At 37.5% G+C, this 23,471-nt stretch overlaps 1 protein-coding gene across 2 annotated transcripts in view; it reads right to left on the reverse strand.

The window, feature by feature from the left end:
• NFATC3 (nuclear factor of activated T cells 3) overlaps positions 1-23,471 on the reverse strand; it is a 94,242-nt gene that overhangs the window by 33,917 nt on the left and 36,854 nt on the right. For both annotated transcript variants that reach the window (XM_040253256.1, XM_040253257.1), the window contains exons 4-6: positions 9,764-9,963; positions 3,203-3,375; positions 518-658 (exon numbers count right to left, since the gene is read on the reverse strand). In XM_040253256.1, coding sequence (XP_040109190.1) covers positions 518-658; positions 3,203-3,375; positions 9,764-9,963 — 514 coding nt within the window. The remainder of the gene's footprint in view (positions 1-517; positions 659-3,202; positions 3,376-9,763; positions 9,964-23,471) is intronic.

Below are 23,471 nucleotides of genomic sequence, written 5' to 3' on the forward strand. Positions count from 1 at the left end.
GTATCTGTTAGCTCTCTTATGTTCTTCTTTGGAAAAATGTCTACTGGGATCTTCTGCTTATTTCTTAATTGGGATTGTCTGATTTTTTACTGTTGAGCAGTATGAGCTCTTTATGTGCTTCAGAGATGTTTTCTCTCATTCAGTAGGCTGCTTTCTCACTTTGTGGATAGTTTGTATTGTTGTGTGGCTTTTTAAGTTTGATGTAGTCCGTTTTATTTCTGCTGTTGCTACTTCTGGTGTCAGATTCAAAAAACCACTGTCAAGACCTATGCCATGGCTTACTACCTAAGTTTTCTTCCAGTTTTACTGTTTCAGGTTTTACATTTAAGTCTTTAATCTATTTTGAGTTCATTTTTGTGTATGGTTTAAGAGAGTGGCCCAGTTCATCTATTTTATATAGAGTAATTTGTATCTTCTTATCCCAAACTCCTAATTTATCCCTTCTCTCTCCTATCCCCTTTGGTAACCGTAAGTTTGTTTTCTATGTCTGTGTCAACTCAAATCTTGTATTATTTACCTTGTCCTTTTTCAAGAAAGATGATTTTGGATTCTGGAAGAAAATTAGATCCCGTAACAATCATTTCATGACCTCCATTTACAGAACAACTGTTGATACTGTACTTCTCAATATGAGGAAGTTCTTGGGCAGACCGCTGAGCTGTTTGTTAAGAGTGGAGAAAAATACTAGTTTACAGTCTTTCACATGTAAATGACAAATTCTAGCTATAAAAGAAGAAAATTCTGAGCTTTTATAAAATGCAGGACAATAGTAACAATATCTACTAAATAACTATGCTATTTAGAAAACAAAATACTTATTAGTCATGTGATTTCTACATTAGCATTAGACTGTGACTATAGAGAAACTAATAAAGAGAAATTAATCAATGCCCACAACTTATGTTGACTTCAACACATTTACCTCATCCACTTTTCTCTTTTTAATTTAATACATTTCTTCCCTACGATTTGCCTTTTAAAATTGGCAAATTTAATGTAAGAAGAAAACTAAGTCCAAAGATGCATAATTATATTACACACAATTAAAAGAAGACAAGTTTCTAAAGGACAAACACCAAGTAAACCTTTCATCAAGAAAATAGCCAGATCATCAAGACATCAGGATTACATTTTGGACGATCTTCTGAATAACTAAACAAAGTATACATGTACACATTTCAATACAGAATTTTTTAAAATGAACATCAATATTTCTTAGTGCACTCTACCCTTCCTTCCCAGGATATGTGAACACAATTTATCTTAAAGCCTGTAAGTCCTTGGTGCCATCGTTTTCTGATATCAACTGATTTCAATTGTTGTATTTTCTGGAGATCCTATTTCTAGCCTTTCTTTTCTTTTTTTAAAAAATGCTTGAGTTTCAAGCTATACTTCTTTTGACTGCTTAGGTTCTCTAAGGGTTTATTCCCGTCAAAGGCCTCAATAACTACGTTTCTTTCTGGATTAAAAGAAAGTGTGGACTATACTTTCTTCTTCATGTTTTGGAAACAGGTCTACTTTTAGTCCTACTACTTGGGTGGAAAATTGGTGGCTTTGAGGGTCAGCTGTGTTTTGTTTGGCCAAAACAACATTTTACAGAAATTTAAACAATTTGACTGCCTTTATGATGCATGCAGTCCCAGTTCACTATGTCTCTTCCAAGTATTTCATACCAAGCCACAAAAGGTATATGAACTGGGATCCTGGTCCCGTTCAAAGAGAATGTGTCATAGGGGATGGGTCTGGTTAGGATGAGCTACAACTTGGAGAGTACCAAGTACCAACCTAGATCTCAGAAAACATTTATGTCCCTATTTATGTTCTAAATGGCCCAAGAGAGAAAGAGCATAAAAACAAGCACTGACCATCCTAGGGAGTAAGACTAATTATTTATAGTGGAAACTAACCATCACAAGTACATTTGCTGAACACATCAAACTGTATTCAGCAAATGGTATAGCCATAATAAAACATTAGGCGTGTGCTAAAAGTATTTTGAATAATATTTAACGATATGAAAAAATGCCCATTATAAGTGAAAATACCAAATACTCTGTGTGTGTGTGTGTGCGCACACACAGACCCAAAAAAACCCACAAAATGATTAATAGTGACTATCTCAGAGAAGTGACATTACAAAAGATTTTAATGCTACTCTTTATACCATTCTGTGTTTCCTATATTCTCAACAGGCACACATTAAGTTAATAAACTAAAAGAGAAAACAAAATAATTTTAGCATAAATTCATCTCAAAAACTCAAGCTACTCTATGAACTTAAAATTATTTAAATTATGTTGCTAAAAATTAGAGAAATATATACTTAAATGGGCACTTGTCTGGCAGAGTAACAAAAACTGTGGCAACAAAAGCTGTTTCTAAGAAGAGGAATTAGCTGACTTCAAAATTTACTTTTTATTCTATACTTTTTTTTTAGGTAAGAAGTGGATTCATTCAGATTCAGAGAGACGCACACTCCACAGATAGCGTGGGCCACCACAGAGGGCAAATGCACTCTATACTTTTATTCATTTTAAATTCTGTACCATATACCTGTATTATCTATTAAAAGTTAATACAAAAATTATGCCCTAAAGGATCTAAACCACAATCTCAGTATTTCAGTACTAACAGCTAACCTGCCTAAGGTCCACAGTTCTCAATCCACAGCTTGAGTAGATATCGGGTTCTAGGGCCTTTTTCAATTTCTTGGCCTTGAAAATCTGGGTAAATGATATTCACTTTCTCAAGCTGGTGTAAATAAATTTACGATTAAAAGCCAAAAGCCTGTGAGTCCATAGGTGAAGTGTCAGCTCGTAAAGATAGGCATCTTCCACCATTTTAATAAAACAAAGGTGACCAAGTAATAGTGACACTTAGTGTCAGGCTCATAGCTTCATGATTTGGTCCTCAGGTGTCATCAAGCCCCCTTCCTCATTTACAGGTAAGAAAACTGTAGTCAAGAGAATAATGTCTATAGCCACACAGGCTACCTAGGGTCAGATTACAATGCAAAGCCATTTCCTAACTCCAAGATCAGTACTTACTCCCACTGTACATGTAGTTTATTTCTATATAACAAAATCACAGCAGCTATCCAGACCCTGGATTTCAGTTTACTTTTGATCTCAACATAATAAATAAAACAGAAAATGACCTTTTATAAACAAAATTTAAAAAACAGCATCACAAGCTGACTTACAGCATTCAACAGGTATAGAAGCTGTTTGCAGAGAAAGGACTTTTCCATTGGGCTGTGGGATGTGTACACGAAACACAAGTCGAACTCTAGTATTCTTTCTGCCAATATCAGTTTCTCCTTTTCGAAGTTCTATATCTGAATTTCGGAGTTTCAAAATACCGGCACAGTCAATACTAGCAGAAAAAAATATACAAGTATTATTGGCTTACTGAAATTAGTGCTTCCAAAAAACTCAGCTAAACAGTTACTGTTAACTTGCCAGGCACAACTATCACAACCTAAAATCAGATCAAAAAAGAAAGATATGACTGCTATTTTCTGGTATTTAAATTAAAATAAGATTAAAAATGTTTTGGATGACAAATAATACTAAGTGTAGCAACTGGCTGTAACGAGGGCTGTCAATAATTCCTCCCCATGCCTGTATTCACCACTCTTCCCATTAAGAGGTAGAGTAACGATGTCCCCTCTCCTTGATAGTGGGCCTTATGATTTCCTTTGACAAACAGAATGTGGCCAAGTGATGCTTTGTAAGTTACAAGTCTAGCCCTGAAGAAGCTCTGGAGCTTCCACTTTTGTTCTTTTGGAGCCCTGAGCCACAATGAAGAAGTCCAACTAGTATGCTGGAGAGAAAAGCCCAGATAATCCTCAACTACTCTGTATTACTCCAGCTGAGCTCCAAGCTGAAATCAGGTACACAAGTGATTCCAGCTACCACCACATGAATGGACCAGCTGAGTCCAGCCAATGAAAAGAATCTTGAAAAATAATAAACAGTTACTACTTTAAGCCACTAAATTTTGAGGTGGTTTGTTATAGAACTAGGTAAGTGAAATATAAAGTGAAAGGCTCTAATTCTATACATATAACTTAGCCCAGAAAAGATTAATTTATAGGACCACAAATAAGTCATCAATAATATATTAACTTTTATACATGTTTATTAATAAAAACAACTCATCAGGCTTGAACCAGTAAAGCTCAAGAAGAATCTGAAAAATATATTTTCACCTTCAGAAAGGCAAAGAAATTTCTAAAAAAGTAATATTTTTGAAAATAAACATTTTTATTTATAAATAAACTGTATTTAGCTAATATTAAAAAACTGTACCTTAGCTCAAAACAGTACTGATCAAATTTTATCAAGGTAGTATTCATGCTAATATGCCAAATGAGTATTTGGTGGGAAATACCAGAGATAATCCATTTTTATTGAGTTTCAAGGGAAGGTATTTTAGCAGACAGCTAAGTTTCTAGCAGATGATGTGGAGTATCAGAAATGACCATCTTAAACTCTGACTAAGCAATGCAAAAAAAGAAAAAAGCAACCAAACCAACAAAATCTAAATTTATAGGAATGAAAGTGACTATTAATTTCTGCTTACAACACAATTATATTCTAAATCAGAATATAACACTGCCACATCCATATTCATCAAGTTCTAAATCAAGGAGGAGTTATGAGTAGGGTAAGGCAATGAATAATAGCATACTATATTTAAAGCATCTTGTTGAGTGGTTCTATGGTTTATGGGTTGAATATCAGTCTTAATTAAAGGATATTACCCATACAAGACAGATTAGGTTTGAAATGACCAAATTTATGGGAAAGCAGGCAGAACAAAGGGGCTATTTCCCAATCTTCCCCCACGCTACTGCTTTGAGAGAACAGTAGAGCTTTTTCTTTCTTTTGGCCCCATCACACAGGATACTAGATCCCTGACTAGGGATAAAACTGGCACACCCTGCAGTGGAAGTTGTTGTTCAGTCGCACAGTGGTGTCAAACTCTGTGACACCATGGATTGCAGGACGCTAGGCTTCCCTGTCCTTCACCATCTCCCAGAGCTTGCTCAAACTCATGTCCATTGAGTTGGTGATGCCATCCAACCATCTCATCCTCTGTCGTCCCCTTCTCCTCCTGCCTTCAATCTTTCCCAGAATTAAGGTCTTTTCTAATAAGTTGGCTCTTCGCATCAGACAGCCAAAGTACTGGAACTTCAGCATTAGTCCTTCTAATGAATATTCAAGACTGATCTCCTTTAGAATGGACTGGTTTGATCTCCTTGCTGTCCAAGGGACTCTCAAGAGTCTTCTCCAACACCACAGCTCAAAAGCATCAATTCTTTGGCACTCAGCCTTCTTTATGGTCCAACTCTCACATCCACACATGACTACTGGAAAAACCACAGCTTTGACTAGATGGACCTTTGTTGGCAAAATAACGTCTCTGCTTTTCAATATGCTGTCTAGGTTTGTTACAGCTTTTCTTCCAAGGAGCAAGGGTGTTTTAACTTCATGGCTGCAGTTACCATCTGCAGTGATACTGGAGCCCAAGAAAAGAAAGTCTGTCACTGTTTCCATTATTTCCCCATCTATTTGCCATGAAGTGATAGGACTGGACGCCATGATCTCCATTTTTTAATGTTGAATTTTAAGCTAACTTTTTCACTCTCCTCTTTCACTTTCATCAAGAGGTTCCTCAGTTTCTCTTTGCTTTCTGACATAAGGGTGGTGTTTCATCTGTGTATGTGGTTTTGATATTTCTCCCAGCAATCTTGATTCCAGCCTGTGCTTCATCCAGCCCTGCATTTTGCATGATACACTCTGCATATAACTTAAATAAGCAGAGTGACAATATACAGCCTTGACACACTCCTTTCCCAATTTGGAACCAGTCTGTTGTTCCATGTCCTGTTCTAATTGTTGCTTCTTGACCTACATACAGGTTTCCCAGGAGGCAGGTAAGGTAGTCTGGTATTCCCATCTCTTTAAGAATGTTTCACAGTTTGTTGTGACCCACACAGTCAAAGGCTTTGATTCCACTAGCTTTGTTCATAATGATGCTTCCTAAGGCCCACTTGACTTTGCATCGCAGGATGTCTGGCTCTAGATAAGTTATCACACCACGGGTCATTAAGATCTTTTGTGTATAGTTCTTCTGTGTATTCTTGCCATTTCTTCTTAATATCCTCTGCTTCTGTTAGGTCCATACTGTTTCTGTCCTTTATTGTTCCCATCTTTGCATGAAATGGTCCCTTGGTATCGCTAATTTTCTTGAAGAGATCTCTAGCCTTTCCCATTCTACTGTTTTCCTCTATTTCTTGCATTGTTCACTTAGGAGAGCTTTCTTATTTTTCCTTGCTATTCTTTGGAACTCTGGATTCAGATGGGTATACCTTTCCTATTCACCTTTGCCTTTCACTTCTCTTCTTTTCTCAACTATCTGTAAGGCCTCCTCAGACAACCATTTTGCCTTTGTGCTTTTCTTTTTCTTGGGGATGGTTTTGATCACTGCTCCTATACAATGACATGAACCTCTGTCCATAGTTCTTCAGGCACTCTCTACCAGATCTAATCCCTTGAATCTATTTGTCACTTCCACTGTATAATCATAAGGGATCTGATTTAGGTCATACCTGAATGGCTTAGTGGTTTTCCCTACTTTCTTCAATTTAAGTCTGAATTTGTTCTTTCTGATCTATTCCAGGCAGGTAGTGTCTGTCACCTATGGTTGGGGAAGGGAACAAGAATCTTGACTACCACTTCTATTTCATGTTTGGATCCTACAGTTCTGATAATTTCACATTACTTGGTACATAAGGCTTTCTTAAATTCTTGAAAATCTGTCTTAGAAACTCATGTACTCTGTTTTCTTTAATTTACTGATTTATACATTATTTTTAAAAATGATTTGAGGCATTTTACAACATAAACACAAATAACGTCAAGAAGAAATAGAAAAAAAATTTAAATAGAAGAAACAGGAAATAAATATATCCCAAATCTAATGTGATGTGAATTACTATAATTACTATAATTGAGCTTGATCATGAACTTTCAGGAAGCTGAGGCAAAAAATAACGATGATGAAGTTTTTGTAGGTCTCTCCTTGTCTGGTAAAGTCTACTGCTTAAAATATCCAGAGGAATGAATGGAAACATGGCCTGCAAACTGTCACCTAAGAAGCAATTTTATGAATTCTTAGAAAAAGATAGTTCAAAGTTGATTTTCAAATTCCCCTCTGCATCTGAATAATAGTATTTTCATGTGTTTTTGATGCTAAATGAAAAAGATCCTAGGGAATTCCCTGGTCATCCTGTGGTTAGAATTCTGTGCTTCCACTGCCAAGGACCTGGGTTTGATCCCTGGTTGGGGAACTAAGATCCCGTAAGTCTCGTGGTGCAGCTAAAAAAAAATTTTTAAGTAAGATCCAAGAGTAAAAGGGAGGAAGGGAGGAAGCCTTCTTGCATTCTCATTAGAGGCTGGCCACCTCACCTTATTTGAAAATGGGTCAAATAGGATGCCTGGAAACAGAGTCAACAAAAAGAGTTTTGCTCATGTACCTGAATAAGGATCAGCTGAGAATACAAAGTTCTTTTTCTATACCGCAGAACACAAAAATATAAGAGTAGAAACTATCAGCTAACAGTGCCCCAGCCATGAAAAAACTCTTATTTTACCTATGTAGTGACTTAGTAGGACTGAGTTCTCAAGTACTATTAACTTGAACAAAGCAGGCAAAGATAAGGTTTTATTTAAATCTATATTAATTTGTCTTTCCTGCTAGAAATTAGATAAAAAGCAATTATTTTATAATTGTACAGTTATATCATAAATTACCATGTCTTCAGGGGTATATTCAATTAAATAAAAATATAAATTTAAAAGAGGAGAGCCTGAGACTGAAATCTGATTTTAATAGGACTATTCTTCCAATAGCCTGGGACAGATATCAATGGCATCTTAAGAAAGACGTATATTATAGTTTGAAACAATTTCTCTAAAAAAGTCACTGTAAGTTTCACATACCTGGTTGTGGCAAAGTAATAGTTGCCTACTAAATATCCTTTTTCTGTTTTTCTTAGTAGCAGACCCCTATCTTTTTAGGGGTGGCAATGTACTCAGGTTAAAACAAAACAAAACATATCCAGGTCTTCCCTATATACAAGGATGATCAATGAGATGCAATAAAAGTGTTGGGTAAGTTTCTGGGAAAAGCTCTTTAAAGAGGCCTGACTCAGATGAAAATTCTCTCCCACCCTTCCTCCTACCCCTTCTTCCTATTCCTTCTAGGATTACAGTTATGATGGTAAGAGCTCTAGCCGCCACTGTGGATCATGAGATAATCTTGAGGATGAAAACTACACCCTAAAAATAGCAAAGAAAAAACAGAAGGAGCTTGGGGCCCCAATGACTTATGGAGCCACTATGCCAGCCCTAAAACGCCTGTCTGTATATTTCTTTTGCAGAAAGAAAAATTAAACCTCTCGCTGTTTAAGCCACTGCACTTCAGGTTTCTATTACAGGTACTATACATTCCTAGCTAATCCACTTGAACAAAACTCTATTGCATTCTCATTCACAATTTGGCAAAATCTCATTTTATTTGGATATGGATAAAATGGGACATCTGAAAGCAGTCAGAAGTTTTTTTTTAAGGAAATTTATCAATCACAATTGTACTGCAATTATTTATTGCCGGCACCCCACTCCAGTACTCTTGCCTGGAAAATCCCATGGACGGACGAGCCTGGTAGGCTGCAGTCCATGGGGTCGCGAAGAGTCGGAAACGACTGAGCGACTTCACTTTGACTTTTCACTTTCATGCATTGGAGAAGGAAATGGCAACCCACTCCAGTATTCTTGCCTAGAGAATCCCAGGGATTGGGGAGCCTGGTGGGCTGCCATCTATAGGGTCACACAGGGTTGGACACGACTGAAGCAACTTAGCAGCAGCAGCTATGAAATTAAAAGACACTTGGAAGGAAAGTTATGACCAACCTAGATAGCATATTCAAAAGCAGAGACATTACTTTGCCAACAAAGGTCCATCTAGTCAAGACTATGGTTTTTCTGTTAGTCAGGTATGGATGTGAGAGTTGGACTATAAAGAAAGCTGAGCGCCGAAGAATTGATGTTTTTGAACTGTGGTGTTGAAGACTCTTGAAAGTCCTTTGGACTGCAAGGAGATCCAACCAGTCCATCCTTAAGGAGATCAGTCCTGGGTGTTCATTGGAAGGACTGATGTTGAAGCTGAAACTGCAATACTTTGGCCACCTGATGTGAAGAGCTGATTCATTTGAAAAGACCCTGATGCTGGGAGGGTTTGAGGGCAGGAGGAGAAGGGGACGACAGGGGATGAGATGGTTGGATGGCATCACCAACTCAACGGACATGGGTTTGGGTAGACTCCTGCAGTTGGTGATGGACAGGGAGGCCTGGTGTGCCGTGGTTCATGGGGTTGCAAAGAGTCGGACACGCCTGAGCGACTGAAATGACTAGACTGTGGGCTACTGAAAAAAGTTCACATATTTGTGTCTGTATCAACTAGCATGATGCTTGGCTGGTAAATATATGGTCATAAACTTTTGCTGAATTGAATTTTCTTTATGGAAATATGATACCAACCTTAGCAAATATACTCTATAAAATGTTATTCAGTTAATTCAGAATAGTGACTATTTTATTTTTGTGCTATAAATATAAAAATAAATATATTTTCTTCTGAAAATTATTTCAGGAAAAGAAAAAACAGTCCATTTCAGGATGTTTCAAGATACCTGGCTGACATATTGTTTTCAGGAAGAAGTGGAATTTCCAGAACCTTTGTGCTGGCAATTATTATCTCTTGGCTTGCAGTAGCAACTGTCTTCCCAGTGATTCGATGCACCTGGTAAAATGCATGAGGCCGTAAATATCGGTCGTCTGCTGTTCCAATAAACATCTGTAGATTTATTGGCTTTTCACTGTAGCCCAGGAGCTAATTTGGAAGAGCAAACACAGAAAAATAACAACTTATTATCCATGCATTTTACAGTAAGTTTACAACAATAAGTCTTGTATTTGTATCATATACTATTGATACATAAAATGTTATCTCAACAGTCAAAACAATAGGTGAACAACCCTCTAAACTACAGAAATATTTTAAGAGTTATAAAATGCTGGAATATATTACAAAGGGATGAGGGGGTTTCAGGGGATTAAAAGTTACATCAACCTAAATTCTGAAAAGCCTTGATAAAGTGCTATGTAGAATATAAAAGAAATGTTGAAAAAAAAAAAAAAAAAAGAAATGTTGATTCTGTGCTCTAGGCAACATTAACCATCCAGATCGGGCTTAAACATCAGCGTATGTGGGAAGGTCCCCTATCAGGCTATTAAAATCAGAGACACTTTTAGTAGAAATGACCTGAAAAGTCCTTTTCCATGTTTCCAACTTAGAATTTCAACTGACTTTAAAAGCTAGGCTACTTGACTTTCTTTGGTACTCTTCGGCTATTGCCTGGGTTAAAATAGCTACAAAGGACGAAGAAGGGTGCTGGCTAGGAGGTACGAAGAAGGGTGATGGCCAGGAGGTACTGGAGGTAAAAATCGTGACCACAAGAAAAGAGGCAGTTAAAAGAAACAGAGCCTAAAGCACTTAGGGTGACTCCTGTGTTCAGTCTGATGGCTGAGTAGCACCCATTGGACCCGCCGTTGTGCAGACAGCAACTATGTGTGCTATGCTGTGCTGAGTCACTCAGTCGTGCCTGACTCTTTGCAACCCCACGGACTGTAGCCCACCAGGCACCTCTGTCCATGAGGATTCTCCAGGCAAGAATACTGGAGAGGATTGCCATGCTCTCCTCTAGGGGATCTTCCCAACCCAGGGGTCGAACCCAGGTCTCCCACATTGCAGGCAGATTCTTTACCTTCTGAGCCACCAGGGAAGCCCCAAAGCAACTATACACTGCAACAAATATAAAGAATGACTTTGAAAGGAAGAGAAGTATCAAAGTAAAGAGATACTAGAAACAAACGGGCACATGTAAAAAGAAAATAAGGGAAGGTGTGTTTCCTGTTTTTAAGGCTTTAATCTGAGGGAAAGCCACAGTCCATGCTTTAACAGTGTGGCTGAAACTACCAAAGAAATCTACAGTCTGAAGGGCTTGAAGAAACAAGGACAGAGCCTGTCATAACCTCTGGAAAGTAGAGGCAAATCCCAGAAAAGAGAGCCACAGAGAGGGTGCTCCAAGTTATATATATATATATATATATATATATACACACACACACACACACAGTCCGCCCAGTTCTTTGACTGACCTGTAAACCATCCATAACAGGACAGACTCAAGCAGCCTAAGGCTAAAATAACTGAAATGAGATAATGAGCTACCACCAAGCACAGGGAGACAGGTTTTACAGGTTGACTCCAACCAAGTTAAGTGCCTGCTTAAACAAAAAAATTCAACATTTGTTGGGAGTACATATGGGTGTGCATTTATATTTGATTTGATGTTTTTCATCAAAGTTGTATGAGTTCTTCACATAATCTGAATATTAATCCCTTGCAGATATGTGATCTACAAATACTATCTCCCATTCTGCAGGTTATTTTTTTCACTTTCTTGATTGTGTCCTTTGACACACAGAAGTTTTTTAAATTTTGCCTTTTGCCTTTGTGCATGCTCAGCCATGTCCAACTCTGCACACCTGGACTGTAGCCCACCAGGCTCCTCTGCCCCTGATTTTCCCAGGCAAGAATACTAGACAGGGTTACCATTTCCTACTCCAGGGGATCTTCCTGATCCACGGATTGAACCCACGTCTCGTGTCTCCTGCATTGGCAGGTGGATTTTTAACCAACTGCACCACCTGGAAAGATCCTTTTTAATTTTGATGGAGTCTAATTTGTTTCTTTTGTTGCTTGTGCTTTAGCTATCATACTTAAGAAACCACTACCAAGTCCAATGTTGAGAAGATTTTCCTCAAGTTTTCTTCCAAGATTTTATAGTTTTAGGTCTTACATTAGGTCTCTGATCCACTGAGTTAATTTTTGTATATCATATAAGGCAAGGATTCAACTACATTGTCTTGCTTGTGGATATCTAATTTTTCCAGCGCCATCTGTTGAAAAGACTCATTTCTCCCACTGAATGGTCTTGGAACCCCACCAAAAATTAATTCATCATATATGTTAGAACTTATTTCTGGGCTTTCTATTCTACTTCATTGGTCTTTATGCCAGCACCATACTGCTTAAAATACTGTAGTTTTGTAGTATGTTACAAGTCAGGGAGAGGAAATCCTCCAACTTTATTCTTCTTTTTCAGGATTGTTTCAGCTACTTGAGGCCCCTTGCAATTCGATATGAATTTGAGAATATGCTTTTCCATTCTGCAAAAAGGACTGTTGGAATCTGGTTAAGTACTGCATTAAATCTGTAGATTTCTTTGGGGAGCACTGATATCTTAATTAAGTCTCCTTCCCATGAAAATGGGATGTCTATTTTTGTTCCAAGTATACTTAGATTTTATTTTTACTTTATATTTTTTAAACAATATTATTTAAGTAGACCATTTTTTTAAGTCTTTACTGAATGTGTTGTAATATTGCTTTCTATCTTATGTTTTGTTTTTTTTGGCCTGGAGATACATGGGATCTTAGCTCCTCAACCAGGGACTGAACTTGCACCCTCTGCACTGGAAAACAAAGTCTTAACCACTCAATTGCCAGGAAAGTCCCTATTTTTACTTTATATATATATTTTAAATTACTTTATATATTTCCATTTAGTTTTCTTTCAGCAACATTTTATAATTTTCAGCATACAAGTCTTATATATTTCTCCTTGGTTAAATCCTAACTATTTCTTTTAGATGCTATTGTAAGTGAAACTGCTTCCTTAATGTCCTCTTTGGGTTGTCTATCACCTATACGTGCTTCCCTGGTGGCTTAGATAGTAAAGAATCTGCCTGCAATGTGGGGACCTGGGTTCGATCCCTGAGTTGGGAAGATCCCCTGGAGAAGGGAACTAGCTACCCATCCCAGTATTCTGGCCTGAAGAATTCCATGGACTGAAAATAGTCCATGGGGTTGCCAAGAGTCAGATACGACTGAGCAACTTTCACATAGAAATACACAGAAACACAGCTGCTTAAGTATGCGTTGATCTCCTGCCCAGAAACTTCCCTGAACTAATTTATTAGCTCTAGCAGCTTTCTTGGGGATTATTCAGGATTCTTAAAGTAGATGAGCATGTCATCTGTTAACAGAGAAAATTTTACCTCTTCCTCTCCAAGCTGGATGTCTTTTATTTCTTTTTCTTGCCTAATAACTCTGGCTAGAACTTCCGGCACAAATGCTGCATTAGCAGTGACAAAAGCAAGCAACCTTGTCTTGCTCCTGATCTTAGGGGAAAAGCTGGCAGTCTTTTACCAGGATGATGTCAGCTGTGGGCTTTTCATAAATGACCTTGATCATGTTAAGGACTTCCCCACTTTTCCTAGTTTGCTTGGGTGTTTTTGTTTTTTTAATGAAAGCTGTTAAATTTTATCAAATGCCTTTTCTGTGTCAACTGAGATGATCATGTGGTTTTTTATGCCTTCATTCTATTAATATGATTGTAACAACTGATTTTCATATGTTGAATCACCTTCTGCATTCTTGAGTTAAATCCTACTTGGTCATGCTGTATAATCCTTTATAAAAAAATATTTATTTATTTGGCTGCATTGGGTCTTAGTGGTGGCTTGCAGGTATACTCCCCCCGTGGTATGTGGGATCTCTGTTCTCTGGCCAGGGATCAAAAACACTCCCCTACATTACAAGGTTTCTTAACCACTGCACCACCAGGAAAATCTCTGTATAATCCTTTTAACGTGTTGTTGGATTCGGTTTGCTAGTTTTTTGTTGAGGATTTTTGTCTTATATATTTTAGGGATATTGTTCTTGTAGTTTTCTTGTATCTTTGTCCTTATTATCCTTTCAATTAAAAATTTTTTTCCACATCTCTACTAGAATTCCTTCATCCCTTCACATATTTAGCCCATCTTTTCTACTAGCTAATTTAGCATTTTTATCACTGTTATGTCAAAGTCTCTTTCTGATAAGTCCAACCCAGATGTAGGGCCAGATTTGGGCCACCTCTGGGTCTGCTTCTACTGACTGTTTTCTCTTCACTGTGGTTCACAGTTGTTTTTTTTTAATATATAATTATGTAGTGGCTTTGCTGGGTCTCTGTTGCTACACTGGCTTTTCTCTAGATGCAGTGAGTGGGGGCTACTCTCTAGTTGCAGCACACAGGCTTCTTACTACAGTGGCTTCTTGTGGCAGAGAACAGGCTCTAGGGAGTGCAGGCTTCAGTAATTGTGGCACATGGGCTCAGGAGGTGCAGTTCCTGGGCTCTAGAGCACAGGCTCAACAGCAGTGGCACATAGGCTTAGTTGCTCTGCAGCATGTGGGATCTTCCCGGATCAGGTGCTGAACCTGTGTCTCCTGCATTGGCAGGCAGATTCTTTACCACTACACCACCAGGGAAGCCCTGGTTCACACTTTCTCATGTGTGTATGCATTGTTTAACATATACTAGACATTTTGTATAAAAGAACTCTAGGAATTGAAGTAGAAAATATTTATCTCCAGAAAGAGGCATGCTATTGAAAAAAATTTTTTTATTTGATCAGGTCACAGTTCTTAAGCTGTCTCAGCTCTACTACCGCAGCTTTAGTCAGATTCCTCTGCTTTGGAGTCGTGGTTTACATGGCACCTGGTTGGGAGGTCCACGCAATCTTCACTTCTACTTCTGGACCTAAGTGCCCCTCGGAAGAAAATTTGCCAAGGGCACAGTATGATAACATAGACTGCATAAAGTTTATTTTTTCAATAAGCACAGTGGAGAAGCTCTTCAAGGCAGTGGAGCTTCTGGTGCCCTGACCCAAGCACTATCTCTACAAGCTGTGGATGCTGAGTCAGAGTCAGTCATGTTTTCACTAGAGCAAAACTGAGAAGGGTGGCTGGACACTGTTTCAGGCCACATAGCTTTCAAACCTGAGATTTTACGAGCTACTTAATAACCTTAAAAGAAATTCTCTTCTATTTGTATATTATGGTTTTGTAAAGTATTCTGACATATGATAGCAACAGAGTGCCTAGTACAGTGCTTGGCATGTAGCCAACAAATGTTAGCTATCAGTGTGCATCTGGAGTCTAAGTATGGAATCTAGTCAGAGTTTCAAATTTATTTGATTATTATGTTGTCCTTCAGGTGAGTGTTTTACTCCCTCAGGCTTGCCCATCCCTGGCTTTACACTAGAGTCTGTAACCAAGCAACATGATAATTTACTGATTATCCTCCTCTACCCAGGAAAGGACATGAACTTTTTTGCCTATTATCAGAAAAAAAAGATTTTCTCAAGATGGTTTTCAGTCCTGTAACATTTAGAGAAGCAAATAAAGCCTGGACCATTCCAACAACCTTGTAACTGCTCTCCCTGTTCTTACTCTTGCTCCTTGATAGCCTGTTTTCTGTCAAGGAGCCAGAACAAACTTGTAACATTAACCGGATAACTTTACCTCCCTGCTCAGAACTCTCTAGTGGCTTCCTTCCACACTGAGAACTAAATTCAAATGCCCTACAAATATTTACAAGTCCTATGTGATCTGGGCCCTAGATAATCTGCTCCCTTACCTTCTCCTACTCTCTCCCTTCCACAGTCTGTTCTGATCATCCTGGCCTTATTGCATGAACCACTTAAGCTCATTCAGACCCTCAGGAGCTTCACACTTAATATTTATCCCTTTGGAATATTCTTCCCTCTGATCGTCACATTACCTCATTGCTTCAGCTTGCACTCAAAGGTCAGCTCCTCAGAGAAAACCACCCTATCTGAAACATCGTATTTCACCCCTTTATCCTGTTTTATTATTTTTCATAGTATTTATTATGATTAAAAGTATTTTATATATTTGTTTATATCTGTTTGCCTCAGTACTACATAAGTTTCAAAAAGGCAAAAACTCTGTCTTGTTTACCACTCTATCTTTTCCTCTTTTTATTGAGGATGTGTTATGAAAATATATATATCAAATGTCACTGCTTCAGCCAGTATTATATAGGTGACACTAAAATAAAGAACAAAGTGGCATGTATTAAATTTTAAGGAATTAGTGAAGACATTTAAAGGCAGAAATTTATTAATCATAATAATATAGGAAATAGGGAAGTACATGATAAAAAGCAATTAAGGCTCTGTTTAGGAAAGACAAAATCATGGAAACCAGCTAAGAGGCTAAAGCACTAAAATCATGTGTACTCAACATTTAAACAAGGACAGAAGTGAGAACATGAATAGAAAATAGGAATGAAAATGGATTAATGCAATAAATCTTTCTTATGAGACCCTGAAGAGATTTTTATAACTGACTACATATAGAACAATAAAGAGAAGGGAACAAAGAAATCAGAAGTTCTGCGCTTCAGTACGCAGGAGAATGACGGCATCCCTAGCAAATAAAGAAATAAACAAGTCACTTATTTAGAATAGGTTTGGAGAAAGATAAGGTCATGTCTTCAATGTTAGTCATGTTGTATTCAAGGTAATGGTGAGATATCTAGATGGAAATATGAGGCTATGTAACACATACATTCTTTTAGCCTAGCCATAGCGCTATTGCACAGTAACAAAATTATACACTCTACTGTGCTTTCAAAGGATGACTGAAATGCTTTCTGTTTCTTATTTTGACATGATGAGTAGAACGATGACATCATGACAACATGAGTATACACTGTGAAAGTTTCAGTACTCACAGCTCCTGAAACACTATCACTGATTTGTGTTCCCTGAGCAGCAGTATGAAATGATCAGAGTGCCAGTATACTCTCTATCTTAACTACTCTGCCACTGTTGCACAAAAAATAGCCACAGTTAATATATAAATGAATGAGTATGGCAACATGACAACTGAGGTACACTACAGGTATTTAATGCAAAGGGGCCAGAAATCCAAATTCCTATCACTTCATGAGATACTCACTGTTCTTCAAATACCTATCAATGCATGAGATAATCATTGTTTTTCAAAGAGCAGAACTAGCCTGTGTTGCACAGAACTTCAGAATGTCCCATCATGTATATATATTTATACAGAAAAGTTTGTGAACTTGGAACTCAACTCCTTAGAATATATAAATATCACCCAAATCACAGGTTTAACACATAAGAATTTCTCATGAATATAACTGCTATGTAAACTGAAGAAACTTAAGCAAGAGTTGATCATTTCAGAAAATCATGTCATTGTCAGTAATGCCACTCACTTGTGGCATTCAGGCTGCTGATCAACACATCTGCCTTTGCGCCTGCAACACTGTAGCGATGCTGTAGGTACAAATATCTAGCTACTTTATTATGTTTTGTACAGTTGTTACCGCTTCCTTTATGGCTCAGCTGGCAAAGAATCTGCCTGCAATGTGGGAATCCAGGGTTCGATTCCTGGTTTGGGAAGATACCCTAGAGAAGGGAAAGGCTACCCACTCCAGTATTCTGGCCTGGAGAAGTCCATGGACTGTATAGTCCACGGGGTTGCAAGCTGACCACTGAAGAATTGATGCTTTTGAACTGCAGTGTTGGAGAAGACTCTTGAGAGTCCCTTGAACTGCAAGGAGATCAAACCGGTCAATCCTACAGGAAATCAGTCCTGAATACTCACTGGAAGGACTGATGCTGAAGCTTCAATACTTTGGCCACCTGATGCAAAGAAATGACTCATTGGAAAAGACCCTGATACTGGGAAAGATTGAAGGCGGGAGGAAAAGGGGACAACAGAGGATGAGATGGTTGGATGGCATCACCAACTCAATGTACATGAGTTTGAGTAGACTCTGGGAGTTGGTGATGGACAGGGAAGCCTGGCGTGCTGCAGTCCATGGGGTTGCAGAGTCGGACACAACTGAGAGACTGAACAGTTGTTACCAAGCCTTTTCATTTTGAAACATAACTTTTTGCTATAATTTAGTTTTCTAAATTTATTTCTTCAATATTAAAGCATTATATTGACATTTATAAAATTATATTATGTAGGCTGATTATATTATCTTTGCATTTCCATTTCACGTAAATAAAATAGCATTATAAAATATTTGTTTAAAATTTTGAGAGTGAGGTTGGGTCTGATAGAGTTGAGAACCACTGGTCTAGAATATTTGCAAGTCAAGAGGCACAAAGGTATTTTATCTTGGACCAGTTTGCCTAAAAGCAAATCCTCCAGTCTCCTGTCTAAGGAACATAAACCTTTAGAAGTCAAGAGTTAGAAGTCTCTCTATTCAAGACACAGACTTTCATTATGCTTCCTCTTTCAGCCCCATACCGTTTTCTGTATAAAGCCCCAAACCCTGCCTTCAGTTATTCTAGAACCTAGAACTTCTATTTCACGCTCTCTAAAGAATAAATTTCCAAAATTCTCCCAAGGTAAGCCAGTGGTTATTGCTTGGTTATACCACATAAGAAAGGAAAAACTGTGATGTTTGCTTGTTTTGTAAATCTTCAACCAATTCTTCTGTTTTCAGCCTTACCTCACACCCCACTTTCATAGATATCAGTGCTTCAACCCCTTGAGCCTTCCCAAAGTTCTTTAGTGTAAAATGATTTCTGGTTCTTATGTAAAATGATTTCTCCAACCAACAAGCTTAAGCTTTAACTGCTTAATGTCTAATGAAGGTAAATACATGTGTTTAATCCAGTATATTGAACTAGAAATTGCAGTTTCCTGTAAATACTTAAATATTGTGTATTTAAGAAATCTATTAATAGTAGCTGTGATATCTTTTTACATCTTGGTATAAACAAGTTAATAAATTTTAAAGCTTTAAATGAATGGAAAATATTCCATAAAATGATAAAATGTCAGTATGATTACAGTAGGAAAAAAAGCCTAAATAAATCACTAACTAAAGAAGAAATAGTAAAAATGAGGGCGTAGATGTACATATGCACACAAATAAAGTTTGATCATTTTTCCCTTTTGGTTTGTATGGAGGCAGATGGGGTAAGTGACAATGCAGAAACAGATTCTTTCACATTTTGACCCAGAGGTGAAAAAATAAAGATAGAGAGTGGAGATACACTTTAACTAAATTAGTTCATTTAATTCTAAACCTCCCATGGAATTTATGTCATTTTCTTTATAGATGAAGAATCTGAAGCTAAGAAAGGTTAAGGAACTACCCCCAAATTCATGGTTAACCATCCTCTCTGCTATACTTACTGCTTTTTCATGTTTAATCCTACATTGAACAAATTACTCTATGGAACCAAGTGTTCACATAGTGGAAGAAAAAGTAACAACTTTACCACTTGTCCCAAAGTACTGTGAAGAAGACAGCGTCCATTTTGTCATCTCCAGAGCCTAGTATAGCACCTAGCATGTTACAGGCATCTAGTCATTGCTGAATGAATGTATTTTGGAATGAGAGAGTACAATTTGGTGGAACAAAATGACACCAAGTTAGTCAACAGAATTATTTAAATAAGAATTACAGCCACTAAAGTGATTACTTTAAATGAAGTAGTAAAATCTAAAATAGAAAATATAAATTAAAAATTTTATTACTAACTATAAAGTTACCCAAATATCACATAACATACCAGTAAGTACTATTCAATATACTCCAAAGTATGCCAGTCGTATTAGATGACTCATATTAATATCAGTTTGGCAAAGACATAAGCCACCTGTCCTTTATATTTGATAGTAAAATGAGCCAGTGATGGAGGAAGGTAATCAGGCATATAAAATTTCAAAGGGAACATATTTCATAATACATAGTTCAGCCAACATCTGCTCTAAGCATATATACTATAGCATAGGAAAAATAGGGCTTCTCGTTCGCATTTCAAGGATTTTAAAAGAACATCAAATTAATTAGACTATTATCCAATCCCATCCCATTTGTTACAGGAAACAAATTATTGTTACTGTTAACACTACTCTAAAATCTTTCTTTTAGTATCAGGACACTTTTCAGATCACCTTCTGGGCTGCAGAAGAAAGTAAGCTGTTTGTTATGACTCTGTACGTTTCCATAGCAAAGGTCTGTGTGTGCTTAATTTAACTAAAGCTGGAGGGTTAAAGCCTGAAGGTCACTATAGGACAGACTAGTGAAGCTTCAAAAAGGGGAGTTCTATTATCAGTTCTGCTACATTACTTGGAGGGAGGGGATCTGAATATATTAATATTAGAAACATGATATACAATGTAGAGATGCTAAAAATTCAAAACTTCCATAATATCAACTGCTTAAAACTGTAAATGTGCATATACCAATATCATATAAAAAGTCATTGCCTGGAAACGAATCTTAGTATATGATGAGTACAAAGTCTAGTTATGGAAAAAAATACTATAATCTCCATCTTAAATTTCAGTAACATTTATTTATCACTGTTTAACAAAGTATGTGTCTAGTTTTAAGCAATTTTATCCCATATGTAGATTCAAGTAACCACTGTAACAGTCAGGATCCAGAACTCCTCATTACCACAAAGGAACTGCTCTTGTGCTACCCCTTTATATTCATAATCTTCAACCAGTTCCTGTTCCCTGGCAACCACTAATCTAGTCTCCATTTCTACTAACAGTGTCTCCATTTCTACTAACAGTGTCACATATACAAATGGAATCACAATATTGTAACCGTTTGAGACTGCAGCCTGGCTTGCTGCAGTCCATGGAGTTGCAGAAAGTCAGACACAAATAAGTGACTAAACAACAACAAATACTTACTGAGCATTTATTATGTTCTTTACATGCAACATTTCATTTGATCCCCCTTAGCTCTTAACTAGGTGTATTACTATCCTCATTTTGAGAAAAAGGAACAGGAGGTAAGGTTCCATCCATAATTAACCTCTATCACATCACAGATTAATCTTATCTACAGAAAGTGTTAGTCGCTCAGTCATGTCCAATTCTTTGTAACCCCATAGACTGTAGCCTGCCAGGCTTCTCTGTCCATGAGATTCTCCAGGCAAGAATACTGGAGTGGAAAGCCATTCCCTTCTCCAGGGGATCTTCCCGACCCAAGGACTGAACCTAGGTCTCCCACACTGCAGGCAGATTCTTTACCATCTGAGCCACTAGGGAAGCCCCTTCTCTACAGAAAACTAACAATTCTACCCAAAAAAACAAAAACTGCTGTAGATAATAAATGAATTCAACAAAGTAGCAGCACATAAAGTCAACACATGAAAATCAGCTGCATTTCTATACACAATGAACAATCTGAAAAGGAAATTACAATAACAATTCCACTTACAATAGCACCAAAAAGAATAAAATACCCAGGAATTAACACAATGAAAACTATAAAACATTGCTGAAAAAAATTAAAGACATGAATAAATAGAAAAAAATCCTATGCTCAAGAACTGGAACAATACTACCTAAAGCAATCGACAGATTCAATGCAAGCTGCATATAATCTCAAAAGTTATTTTTACAGAAATAGAAAAATCCATCCCAGAAGTCATACGGAACTTCAAGGGATCCTGAATAGCCAAAACAATTTTCAAAAACAAAGAACAAAGGTGAATACACCCATTCTTAGATTTCAAAACTTACTATAAAGCTACTGTAATCAAAACACTGCGGGACTAGCATAAAGACAGACATCAAGACCAATGGGATAGAATAGAGAGCCTAGAAATAATCTCTTGCACATATGGTCAAATGATTTTTTTTCAGTTCTGTTTCTGGCCATGCCACACAGCTTGCAGGATCTTATTTTCTCCAAACAAGGACTGAACCTGGGCCCCAGCAGTGAAAGAGCTGAGCCCTAACCACTGGATCACTAGGAATGATTTTTAACATTCAGTGAGGAAAGAACTCTTTTCAACAAATAATGCTGAGAAAACTAGGTACCTACATGCAAGAGAATATAGATGGATCCACACCTAACACCATATAGAAAAATTAACTCAAATTGAGAAAAGACCTAAATATTGTATGAATTAAACTACAAAATTCTTAGGGAATCTTTTTTCTTTCTTGGCTGCTGTCACATGGATTCTGGGATCTCAGCTCCCTGGCCAGGGATTGAACCCGGGGCCCTGGCAATGGAAATACTAAGTCCTAGCCACTGGACTGCCAGGGAATCGCCCCTTCCCTGATTTGGGGGCAGGAAATTCATATAAACATGTGTAAATAATTTTTCTCCTGTTAAGAGAAGTCAATTTCTTGACTTTCTATGATGACCTACAAAGTTCTATGATGACGTATAAGACCTTCTACAACTAACACCAAAAAAAGATGTCATTTTCATCATAGGAGACCGGGTGGCAAAAGTAGGAAGTCAAGAAATACATGGAGTAACAGGCAAGTTTGGCCTTGGAGTACAAAATGAAACAGGGCAAAGGCTAACAGAGTTTTGCCAAGAGAATGCACTAGTCATAGCAAACATCCTCTTGCAACAACACAAGAGATGACTCTACACATGGACATCACCAGATGGTCAATACTGAAGTCAGAGTGATTATATTCTTTGTAGCGGAAGATGGAGAAGCTCTATACAGACATAAAAAACAAGACCGGGAACTGATAGTGACTCACATCATGAACTCTTTATTGTAAAATTCAGACTTAAACTGAAGAAAGTAGGGAAAACCATCAGACCATTCAGGTATGTCCTAAATCAAATCCCTTACGATTATACAGCAGAAGTGACAAATAGACTCAAGGGATTAAAGCTGATAAACAGAGTGCTTGAAAAACTATGGATGGAGGTTCATGACACTGTATAGGAGGCTGTAATCAAAACCATCCCCAAGAAAAAGAAATGCAAAAAGGCAAAATGGTTGTCTGAGGAGAACTTTCAAATAGCTGAGAAGTGAAAGGCAAAGGCGAAAAGGAAAGATATACCCATCTGAATGCAGAGTTCTATAGAAGAGCAAGAAGAAATAAGAAAGCCTTCCTAAGTGAACAATGCAAAAAAAAAAAAAAAGAGGAAAACAACAGAATGGGCAAGACTAGAGATCTCTTTGAGAAAATTAGAGATACCAAGGGAATATGTCATACAAAGATGGGCACAATAAAAGACAGAAATGGGATGGACCTAACAGAAGCAGAAGATATTAAGAAGAGGTGGTAAGAATATACATTAAGAACTATGCAAAAAAGATCTTAATGACCTAGATATCCATGATGTGATCATTCACCTAGAGCCAGACATTCTGGAATACGAACTCAAGTGGGCCTTAGGAAGCATCACTACAAACAAAGCTAGTGGAGGTGATGAAATTCCAGTTCAGCTATTTCAAATTCTAATAGATGATGCTGTTAATGATGCATTCAGTATGCCAGCAAATATGGAAAACGCAGCAGTGGCCACAGGACTGGAAAAGCTCAGTTTTCATTCCAATCCCAAAGAAAGGCAATGCCAAAGAATGTTCAGGCTACAGCACAATTGCACTCATCTCACACGCTAGCAAAGTAATGCTCAAAATT

The sequence above is a fragment of the Oryx dammah genome, unplaced genomic scaffold (genome assembly GCF_014754425.2).
Source record: "Oryx dammah isolate SB20612 unplaced genomic scaffold, SCBI_Odam_1.1 HiC_scaffold_13, whole genome shotgun sequence".
Lineage (NCBI taxonomy): Eukaryota > Metazoa > Chordata > Mammalia > Artiodactyla > Bovidae > Oryx > Oryx dammah.